Source organism: Rhododendron vialii, chromosome 3a (assembly GCF_030253575.1).
Source record: "Rhododendron vialii isolate Sample 1 chromosome 3a, ASM3025357v1".
NCBI lineage: Eukaryota > Viridiplantae > Streptophyta > Magnoliopsida > Ericales > Ericaceae > Rhododendron > Rhododendron vialii.
This window is the reverse complement of record NC_080559.1, coordinates 30,801,101-30,812,443: the sequence shown is the minus strand read 5'-3', so window position 1 is coordinate 30,812,443 and position 11,343 is coordinate 30,801,101. Positions and strand designations below refer to the sequence as shown.

Genomic DNA, 11,343 nt, shown 5'->3' with positions numbered 1-11,343 from the left:
AGCAGTTTATTGATTTGTGTAAACTAATGTGGTAGGTAATCATGGTCAAGAAAATAATTGAGTCGTTTTTAAGAAAAGAAAAGTATTAAACAAAGTGTTGAACACATATTACAATGCATCTTTTTATTTTTTTTAGCATACATTTCGCCACTGCTAGGGTGAAATCCTGGCTCCGTTCCTGATGGGAAAGGATCTGGCTTCTCTACAGTTTGACTGCAGAGAAGCATGTGCGGTTCAATCTGAACCGTTCATCTTGATAATCAATGGTTCAGATTTACTGAGACTTTTACCGATAAAAGTACATTCTTATCGGTAAGAATATGAAAACAAATCTAGACCATTAAAAATATCACCCGACAGTTGCGATCACTTGGACCACACTTCTGCAGTCTAGACCATTAAAAATACCACCCGACAGTTGCGATCACTTGGACCGCACTTCTGCAGTCCAAAACTGGACTGCAGACAAGCTAGATACGATGGGAAAAGAGCTAGTAACAAAAGAACAAGAGAATAGAGAGCCTCACAGGTTTCAGGTATCCAGAGCATCAATACCAGGCTCTTCAAACCATTGTTTTGGGTAAACTAGCAAGTGGAAGGAGGAATTTGATGCAAAAATCAGCCTTGCCTCATGATCTCAGCAAAACAAAATTGCTACAGTTGCTCGGCTCTTTTGCCTCACCGTTCATCTACATGGGAGAGCATTAAAAAGCATTAAAAGAAAAGATGAGTATGAATATTTAATTGAGAAAAAAAGTAAGAGTAAAAAACCTGATTACACGTAATTGTAAAAAAATGACTAGTTAAAATAGAAATGTAGTTTTTAAGATTAATTTGGTCCAAAATCAGCTGAGACTGACAAGGATGCCCTCACACTTCTTCTTGATAATAAATCTTCCCTTCCTTGATACTTGCATTTTGCAATTGGTTTGCAAGGATTACCGTTACTTACTTCAGTTGTTGTGGCCGTGAGTTTTCTTTTTCTTTTTTTAACGGAGGAATAGCCCTATAGCTAAGCTGTTAAATAGACTCGACTGCACAACCCAGACCTCCGGGAGAGCTAGCGTGGTCACACCAATCACCACCCCCAACTACTTTAGGGTACTCACCCGGTAAGGAATCAAACCCTAGATATTGAGGAGTACTCTCAAAACCTTAGCATCCGCCCGAATCACTGGCCGGGTAACTCCTAAGTGTGTGTTGTTGTGGTTCTTTAACTATATGTAAAGAGATAGTATTAGAGATTTCGCATAGAAATGCGTCCAATCTACGGTTAGGTTACTATATGATTGATTTGTTTAACTTGTAGGTTATTCGCTTAAGAAAATAATTTGCAGAGAGACTCAAAATATTTCCATATATGCATGAAAGTACTTAACGTACTAGCTATCAAAACTTATTTCGTGTTAAATTAGTCAGGCACTTCATAGTACTACTAATTTCATTTCAATAATTTGCTTGCAACGAAAACCTAATCCCCTCCACAACAGAATTTATCCATTATATTAAGTTTTTCTAGCAGCTTCAATTCGCAAAACTTGTCGACAATATCCCATCGTATACGAGCGGAGCGTTGAGTCCGACACCGGAGCTGAGCTGCTTTTTCTTTTTTGTTGTTTGTTCTTGTTGTTTCCGTGTAATTTGTACCTGTTCTTGTTTTGATATATATATATATACACACACACACACACACAAATTAGATGTCGAAAAAAATAATTTTGAAAAAAAAAACAAAAAACCCCTAAGGCCCGGGCCATCGGCCCATATTTGGAATTGGATAATGGGAGCTTTGGGATGAAAAGGCCCACCAGTGTCATCACTTATCCGATTCTCCGGTCGGGCCCTACACGAACCTTCGGGCCACGTGTCACCTGGATTCCTCTGGTAAATTCCACCATTATCCGGATCCGGAATTCCGGATAATGACTCCACCTGTATCATCGTTCCGACAGACCACAGACAATTCCTTCTCCTCCCTCCCTCGACTCCATCATTTCTCTCTCTGAATTCCTTATCAAAACCCTCACCGGTAATCGATTCGTTTCGTAAAATTGCACTGACTTCGGATAATGGCGACTTTGTTCCCTTCCACCGCCACCGCAAAAACAACCTTCCGCCACCACCAACAACATCCGTATCTGTGCCGTTGTTCATCCGCTCGGCCTTACCTCTCCGGATTATCTTCGAGCCGTTCCGATTTTCTGAACCCGTCTTCGGCTAATCTCAGAATGAATCAAATTGTTCCTCTCGGGAGGATCGACCGGAACGAGTCCCTCGTCGTTCGGATGTTGTGGGATGGTCCGCTTTCCTCTGTTAAACTGATTCTCCAAGGCAGAAACATAAAGGTACTTACTTACTTGTTACTACTCTTTAAACCCTAACTAGTTACTGCACTGCACTGTTTGGTTCCCCAGATATAGCAGGAAATTTTTGATACGATAATGCTGTTGCCTATTGTCAATATTTCGATTGTGACGACGTTTGAACCCGACGCACTCAACTTATCCTTGAGTATTTTTGTCGTGCTTCAATTTTTTATTTTATTTTATTTCATTTTTAGCCCCCATTTTCCCTCTCTTTTTTCTTAGCAACCGAACTTGGGGCTATTAACCTTGGGTTTGGCCCAATGATTGTGTAGCGCTCTTTTGGGGCGTGAGGTTTAGGTCACACCTCAGGATTCTGACTCCTGGGGACAGGAGGTTGCCAGGTTGGTCCTCGTGGTAATCTAACTTATACTAACAACGTCTGGTAAAAAAAAACTCGGGGCTATTTAGATCACTTAATTTATGTGTATAGTAAGAGAAGGATAAAAATAGCTAAACTCCACAGTCCACAATGTTCAACTATATCACTGTAGAGAAATCTATTTTCAGACACTATTTTTGGCATTTGGGGATTACATGGTTAGCAGTAGTAGTGGTTGTTGTTGTTGTTTGCATTTTGTAGACTTATTTGATATCTTGATTCATACTTCTTTACCATACTCCTCTGGTCAAACCAGGAAAAAAAAACATTAAATAAAAACTCTGAAAGTTCACCGAATATGAAATGAAAGGTTCTGAAAAGAAAATGTGTGGTTTTGGGCATCCCAAACATTCCGTTAGCTCTTTCGTTTTCACTTTTACTTCCATTACTGCGGCACTCCAATTGATTTTAAGACTAGTACGTGAAATTCAAGATGCTTTGCATTTGCAGTTGAATGATGCAGTTAAGAAGTATGTGGAAGAGAAGGTTGGCAAGGCTGTTAAGCACCACTCCAATCTAGTGAGGGAAGTTGATGTTAGGTTATCAGTTCGCGGCGGCGAGTTTGGAAAAGGCCCAAAGACCAGTAGATGTGAGGTGGAGGACCCAAAAACCATATTGCTATTTGTCTTGTGCCATTTAGTTGTGCAATTTGGATGAGATGTTTATTTCTTTAGGGTTTTTTTTTTTTTCCCCTTTCTTTTGTGTGTATAGGTGACTATGTATACAAAGAGGCACGGAGTGGTTCGGGCCGAGGAAGATGCAGATTCACTCTATGGGAGTATAGATTTGGTATCAGCGATTGTAAAAAGGAAGTTGAGGAAAATTAAGGAGAAGGAAATAGACCATGGTCGGCACATGAAGGGGAGATTGAGGGACCCCGAGGAACTTTACATGGAGAATGGATACTCTTTCGAGGAAGAGGAAGAGGAAGAGGAGGAAGAAGAAGAAGGAGAAGGAAAAGGAAAAGGAGACTTCATCAATAAGGTTGTCTCTTCACCTTTTAGTATCCTCTCAAATTTATTTATTTTCCCATACTTTCGAAGCTACTTGCATACCTTTTTCATATGCTTTCTTGTGTCGAAGTAGCTTATTGAGTCTAAAAGATGTCACCCGCATTGTCATAAAAGATGTTTTTATTTTCGCTTGTTAGGAAACACAATCAACGTTCAGTCTTTTTGGTTAGACTCAATTTTCGCATTAAATATGAGAAAGCCCCCTGATAAGAGATTGTCGATTTGTTGTTTCCTAGCAGTGTTAAGTTTTGGTATGCAACATTTGTCTATCGCTTTCCTGTATACACAACTCGCGCAACCAATTTGGCTGCAAATTGCAGTCTTATTGTAGTTTGTCCTCGTCGAGCTTAACATTACTGTTCTGTTCTGACTACATGATTAGTTCGCATTTAGTTGTAATCCGTTCCCATAGTTTGTAATAAAGAATCCTTATTTGGATTCATTTGCTGTTCCCCTGGTTAAGCAAAACTTCAGTATCTCATCTTCCATAGTCTACTTTTCCCAACCAAGTTATCAAGTTTATCTCATCTATAATACTGCCCAAATGTTGGTCTAATCCATTTTCTAGACACAAGGTTTCTAGTGTTATCATCATGTTGGTAAGCAAGATCCCCTGATCTTTACTTCATGAGAGTTGATTGTGTATTGTAGGTTGCCTAGACAAGAGCAGTAAAGTTGGTGAAATTGTCTCTATTCTGTACTTAGCATTACCATATACGTCTTGGGGTTGCCTCTTCTGATCTTGAACTAGAAACTTACTCCTCAAATGCTTCCCCAACACTATTGCCATCCCTTTAGATCCAAAAAAGTGGTGGCTTCTAGAATAAGAGTAACAAAATCCTTTGGATCCACTGTTAAATGGTGAGGCAACTGATGGTAGTGAATTCATGCGCAAACTAAGTTGTGATTTCTGGAACTTCTTGATATTTGCAGAATTTAATTTGCAATTTCTCAAGTCTCAACTTTCTGCTATACCCTGAAACCCCTTCAGAATCTTGGCTGCACATTCTTTAAGTAGAACACGAGGCTTAGTTTGGTTTGGTTCGGTTTCCAATTGAACTTTTTACGGCTAGACTGTATTATGCCATTGATTGTTGGTGATTGGTGCATGTAGTTTGCAGATGGGTCTAGATGCTTGGTTGCATGCATTTCACCGAAGTTATTCTGTTGATTTAATTCTTTGCTATAGGAACTGTATTATTACACGGTTACGCCATGATTTGTATAAATATAGAACTGTCACAATATCAGAACATGGCATTGAACAGCTCTTCTCATCCCAGCTTCAAAGCAGGCACGCTAATGGTTTGATCTCCTGGAACTCTTTGTTGTTGACTGTTGTACAAATACCTACTCGCACCTATTTTCTCCGGCACATACTGACTGCATAAAGTCATGTTTCAGATTGTTCGTACGAAATATTTTGACATGCCACCTTTGACTGTTGCTGAAGCAATTGAGCAGCTGGAAATGGTCCATCATGACTTCTATGGTTTTCGAAATGAAGAAACTGGTACAGTTTAAACCTATCATTATCAAGTAGGCTTTGTCGTTACTGGAGTACTGTTTTAACCTAATTGTTATGTTACTCCCTGCCTTGGCTCCAGGTCAGGTAAACATTCTGTACAAACGAAAAGCCGGAGGCTATGGGATTATTATTCCTAAAGGAAATGGCGAAGCTGAGAAATTAGAGCCCGTGGTGATCGAGGTGGATTGAGCCCACTTTGGCAGAATAGATTCTTCATTTCTTCTTGTGACGCAAAATCCTATTGCAATATATGAATAACCACATGCATAACATTTCTGGTTTTCGCAAGGGGAGAGTCTGCATGAAGTGGGGGTTGCATGATTACGTTCGAGATCAAAATGAAGATCGAGTTTGGATTGTACAGAGATGTGTTTTTTGATTTTTGTATCTTGTAAGAGTAGTTTGCAGGAGTAGGTGCCCGGGATATAGGTACTTGGGAAAAGTTATGTTATTACCGGCGAATCATCGAAAATTAGTATACCAGTTAACGACACGTGTTTTTCTCCTTTCTTTGTCAAGAATTGCCTTCTTCCTCTTACTATTCCAACGATTAACCACCTGTTGTTCTTTGTGTGTCATTCCACAAAAGTACCCAAGTCAGATGAGTTGTTGGGTAACAAAGTCTACTATCCCTATGAGCTTTTCGTCCCAGAACAGGACAAGAAAACAAGTTGTCTAGTTAGCAATGCCCTCCGGATTCCGGAAGAGTACCCGTTCCGCTAAGGTTCTTAATTTTTAAGTACTTATTTTCCGCTTTACAAGATAAGTCATTCTCTTGCAATACGTCAAAAACAAGTAGTTATTTATCTTAGCGAAACGGAAACTAACCAAAATCATGCACCATTTAACATTTGTGAGTTGCTCGTTGTCCATTGCCAAAACTCTCTCTCTCGCTCTCCATCTCTCTCCTGCCTAATTATTTTTAGCCCGCTTTTATTCTTCTCTCTAGCTACATGAGTCATGACTCCCTTCTTTAGAGGATGTGCAAGAGACCCTCCAAACTCAATTTTTAGTTCTTTTACCTAGTGAGAACTCACAAAAATGGACTCTAATGGTTTCCAAATGGCTTGAGTCATTCCCAGAAACTGCCAAAATAATAGAAAACCCTACTCCAATGGTGTGCCATTTATTCGGTCATAAATAGCCCCACCCATTTCCACCCAAAAATAGCAACAAAAGCCAACCACTAATCCTTCACTCCCTCTTATTCTCGGGATAATATATGCGAGTGTTTTGTGTGTTCGTGTGCCACACACAAAGAGAGAGAGTGAGAGAGAGAGATAAAGTAAATGTTGCCGGAGCCAGATCTGGTTGCTTTGGCCGTTGCTAAAAAAGACCTCCTTGTTTAGATTGGTGCTTTTTTTTTTTGGAGAGAGAGAGAATGCCTCTTTATTTATAGAGATGAATGAAGAAAGGTAAACGGTAGTATTAAATGGTAGATGAAGAATAGTAGATAATACATGGTAGATGAAGAATAGTAGATAATACATGGTAGATAAAGAATGATAGCTGATGAAAGTTAGTTGAAAATGAGATACAAAAATAATTATATTGAAAAAGAAATGGCATTGCATCATTGCACCAACATTGTCATTTTTTGGCCAAATGTGACATTTGGCAAAACCACTAGACTTGCTCTAACAGGTTCGGAAAGGGGCTCAACAAATTGAATTGTGCTACAGTACCTCGCTGCATTGGGCACGGCATAGTACACTCTTCTTCTGTCATTCTCTCCCCCGACTTCCCAGTCACACAAAAGCATGAAGCGCTCTCTCTCTCTCTCTCTCTCTCTCTGGCATAATTTCCCTCAGGGATTTAATTCGAATGAATAAATTGCGTGCCTTTGTGTGTAAAGTGAAATTAGGTCATTTGATTATGAAAAGAAAATTACTTGAGAGCAGCTCAGCCCATGTCCAAAAGGAATCAGAAGACTTCATAAGCATCATTTCCTATTCTCAAATCAAACAAATCCCACGAATCATCTTCCATGTGTATACACGTATATTTGTAGTCCCAAAGAAATAATTAACATTCTAAAGGAGTAGAGAATGAATATTTAGGTTGGAAAGAGAGCCTGAAATTGCCTAGCTAAAGTATAAAAAACACATTTTTGGCCATCTATTTTGCCTAACACTACATGCCCTAAGTGTCACATCTTGAAATTTTTTTTTTGTCATACAATATACATCAACAGGGATTAGCAAAAAGTTAGTATATTAGTCAACGGGGGCTCCATAGCCCTGACCTCTAGACCTACTCCCCGTGAGACTCGAACATAAGTCACCACTGGAGAAAGAAATGAGACAACCAACTTGACAAACTTGGTTTCTCGTCACATCTTGAATTAACCCACCTAGATTGCGTACCATTGTTGCTTAAACTAATTCTCATTACAACTAGAGAATACACTTCGTGTTGAATAACTTGAATCTAGTATCCGTTTTGCTAGAATTACACTGATTTCTAATAACCTGTAAATCTCCTAGAGTGCTGAGACAACATGAGAAACTGAAAATCAGACTTTAGATAATCTCAGGTAACAGGCTTAACAGAGAAAAATTAAAGAAAAATTGCAGATTCTTCTCAACAAAAATCAATTAATGTTACGATACAATGTTGCATATGGCTACAAAATACAGAGATTGCTTGAAAGAAACATATGGACGAAACAAACATCAGAACTTACAACATGAGCCACGGTGATTCGGTATCATAACCTGAAACCCCATGCTTGCACTGCAGAGATGAATACACTAAATATTTTTTTCAAAAAAAAAAAAAAAAAAACACGACTCACTGTACCATTGCATAGGGAATATATTAGTAGCACAACTATCAAGCCTTGTAGTTTGTCCGAGTTTACATCAGACAGCTCTAGGGATGTTTGCTGCATTCTTCTTATTCGTTGGAACACCCTTTACAAGGATAGCTGAGGAGCCACACTTTTTTGATTTCCTGGGAAACCTGAAAGACATCCATTGATGGAAAAGGATACCTTCAGTAACAATGCACTAGAGGAGCAAGTGTTTCTTGGAAATTTATAATACCAAAACCCCAAGGGTCATAGCAAGTCTACTTGCCTTACAATATCGGGTGTGTCTGTCCGGCCTTCATTCGTTTTGTCACACTGCACAAGTACCTGCATGCAAGGAAATGAACCATAATGGAGTTTGTGTAAAGAAGTGGCAAATACAAAGTCTTCAAGCCCACAGACTCGCACTGCTCCTCCGTATTGCAGCTTTTACAGTTAAACAGCAGAACAAATCCTATTCAAGACAAGGACCAAGATAATCAACGATTCTCCACTCGCTTATGCATTCCTTAGTTAACTTATATTCTACTTAGACTGAGGTATCGACATCGGATGCAGCTATGCATTAACATCATATTCTTCCAAGTCTTACAACTAAAGGACACTAGAGCAAATTCAAAATTAATGCTTAGTTTTTCTAAGTTAGAATGGTGTTAGCAAAGTAAATAGATGATTTTATGTGCAATACAGAAGATTTATGAACTACCGTATCATAACTTTAATAAATAGACACACTTAGTGGGTGCTTGGCATGTCGCCCTGTGTCTAGTGTCCGCTATGGGTACAAGATTAAGAAGAGTCCATGTTCTAGAGATTAAACTACACAAGCAAGCCTCCAGAATTATCATGTTACATGCTGTGAGCATTGGCATTGAAGCCATGTTGCTTAATAGCTGAGGAGCCTGAGCTAAGCCTCCTGGAAGAAAACTGAAAATTTTGAAAATGGACAGAATGTGTCCAGCAATGTAAGTGCTTTCAGGTTTGTGACAAGCCGCCTTGAATCAAGAACACTATGCACAAAGTCGAATGCTGGTGCCATGCTTTAACAGCTGTCCAAATCTTCAATATGAATATTGTCAATTTGTCATGAATATACGAAGGCTAACCTCGGTTGGACTTTTAGAGGACTGGTCATAAAATAAAGCACTTTTATTGAGCTAGCCCCTTAACACTATCTGGAGTCTGGACAGGTTTAGACAACAGAACATAATTCACAACTTCACTCTAATTATAGTAACCTCTGTGTGTGTGTGTCTCCAGTCAAATTGTTTTCTACCACTGGATATTTAATAAGAACAAACCCATTGGTAATCTCAATTCTCAAGCAAAACAACATGAGAAAAAGGCCCATCAAAGATCATGGCCTTTTTTCTGAAAGATTCATATGAGATCAACTATTACACAATCCCTAGCAAATAGAATAAGATAAAACAAGTTCTGGTCGTCCAATTTAGTATGGGCCGTTGAGTGTATTATGATATGAGCATTAAGTAGAAAAGCATGCAATTTGATGCAAAAAGGGAAACTTGCAAAAACCCAGGCATACTAAAACAAGATAACAATGTCAATTTACTTTATTGCATTTGATTCAACCACCAAAAGCTTGAATTTTAAATGCAACTCAGCAAGAAAATTTGACTGCAAGGAGCATGAACTTAAGATGGGGAAGTAGAATGCCACGGCATCTACATGAGCCAACTCTAGCAATGTAGAGTTCTTAGGAGACACAATGTCAATACCTAGCCAAACACAACAAAAGTGATCACACATCTCCTGCTGGCAGCACAAACACAATAAGATTTACATGAACACTAAGGCACCCTCCTCTCACATCACTGCAATTTGATTCATCGAACTTGTATAATTACTCATATTTCAATATACTTCACATAATTATGGCTGTTGTCCACTGCAAAATCTACCTTAATCTGCACTGTTATACAAAAACAACGCGAAATATGTGATCACCAACTTAAGCTAGTCTAAGATTCAATCAAGATATTCTACGTTAAAACAAACATCATCACAAAACCATCTAAGTATCACCAACTCACATTGCTCGATGGCATCACCGTGCGTGATTCTCCATCTGCTCCATCCTTCGATAAATCACACCGCTTTTGTTTCTTCTCTCCACCACCACTCTCCTCTTCCAAAGGCCTCCCCTTCCTCTTCTTCGCCCCAACCCTAACCGACCGACTCTTCTTCTCGCGAACTCTCCACATGTTCTTCCTCCTAAACAACAACTTCTCATTTTTCCACGACGCACAGCTCGAGTCAATCACCGTCACCTCCGTTCGCGAAAACCCTGACAGATCACCGTAACAATCCTCATCCTCCTCAAAGTCCACATTCTCTTCCCTCGCCGCTCTCAATCTCTCACTCCTTTCCTTCACATCCGCACAACTGTTCTCGCCACAAGACGGCACCGTCTCGACATTCGATGACGTGGAAACAGCGCAAACCCTAGGGTTTGGTTGCTTGCGAGAGCACTTTTTGCCTCTCGTCAAATCGTCCGGTTTTTCCCCCATGTTAAACAGCTCGGATAGAACATTGCTCATCAAACCGAGCCATTCTCTCTCTCCGCTCTCCCGATGAGCCTCTGGCGTTGTTTGGTTGCGATTGGGAACCGGTCTTTCTGATTCCGGTCCAATGTCGGGTTCGGGGGGGTTGGAATTGGAGAGGAATTGGTCGAGATCGATGTCGTTGTGGGCCTCTGGGAAACCTTTGGACGATCGGAGCCGGTCGAGCCACTTGGAACCGGACTTTCCGGTCGGGATTGAGCAGAGCATTGGTTGAAGGGTGGTGGAATTGCAGAGGTGAAGAATTTGGGAAGTGGATTAGAGTTGGGGTTGGGACATGGGAGGGAAAATTTTTGGGCTAGGGTTTTGACTTTCCACAGAGCTTGGCCATTACTTATATATATATATACACGCCTACGGTGCTCAATCAATGCGCATGTGTATCATTGTATGGGAAACCTCGTATAGCCGTGCGGGCAAACGTATTTGTTCTCTCTCATGTTATTATTTTCTGCAGAAAAATACTTGATACAGCTTTTTTGGTCAATACGTAATAATGGCTGCTGATTTTGTCATTTTTTTTGGGTTAACGTCACTCCCCCACAAGTGTATTTTTGGTGCAAAAGTACACTTACAGAGGAAAAAAGGGAGTTGCAAAATTATTTCCCGTAATAATTGAGCCAGATGGCCTAGATTAGTATTTTTATCACTTTTAAAAAAAAT

General features: G+C 39.8%; 2 protein-coding genes across 4 annotated transcripts; one reads left to right on the top strand and one right to left on the bottom strand.

Annotated features, from left to right (window-relative positions):
* Positions 1–1,903: 1,903 nt before the first annotated feature.
* LOC131319873 (ribosome-binding factor PSRP1, chloroplastic) lies at positions 1,904–5,791 on the top strand. 2 transcript variants are annotated; one of them, XR_009198059.1, is made up of 6 exons: positions 1,921–2,345; positions 3,196–3,339; positions 3,457–3,729; positions 5,163–5,271; positions 5,366–5,696; positions 5,730–5,791. XR_009198059.1 is itself a non-coding variant. In XM_058350303.1 (5 exons), the coding sequence occupies exons 1-5, from the start codon at positions 2,070–2,072 to the stop codon at positions 5,473–5,475; spliced, it is 912 nt and encodes a 303-aa protein (XP_058206286.1). In that variant the 5' UTR covers positions 1,904–2,069; the 3' UTR covers positions 5,476–5,791. The 2 variants fall into 2 exon arrangements, 1 of the variants encoding a protein (XP_058206286.1); XM_058350303.1 differs by having other exon boundaries at positions 1,904–2,345; positions 5,366–5,791.
* A 2,054-nt stretch (positions 5,792–7,845) lies between these two features.
* Positions 7,846–11,033, bottom strand: LOC131319872 (uncharacterized). 2 transcript variants are annotated; one of them, XM_058350300.1, is made up of 3 exons: positions 10,153–11,033; positions 8,367–8,425; positions 7,846–8,250 (listed from the first exon to the last, which is right to left on the bottom strand). In XM_058350300.1, the coding sequence occupies exons 1-3, from the start codon at positions 10,888–10,890 to the stop codon at positions 8,151–8,153; spliced, it is 897 nt and encodes a 298-aa protein (XP_058206283.1). In that variant the 5' UTR covers positions 10,891–11,033; the 3' UTR covers positions 7,846–8,150. The 2 variants fall into 2 exon arrangements, with proteins under 2 accessions (XP_058206283.1, XP_058206284.1); XM_058350301.1 differs by having other exon boundaries at positions 8,372–8,425.
* Positions 11,034–11,343: the final 310 nt, after the last annotated feature.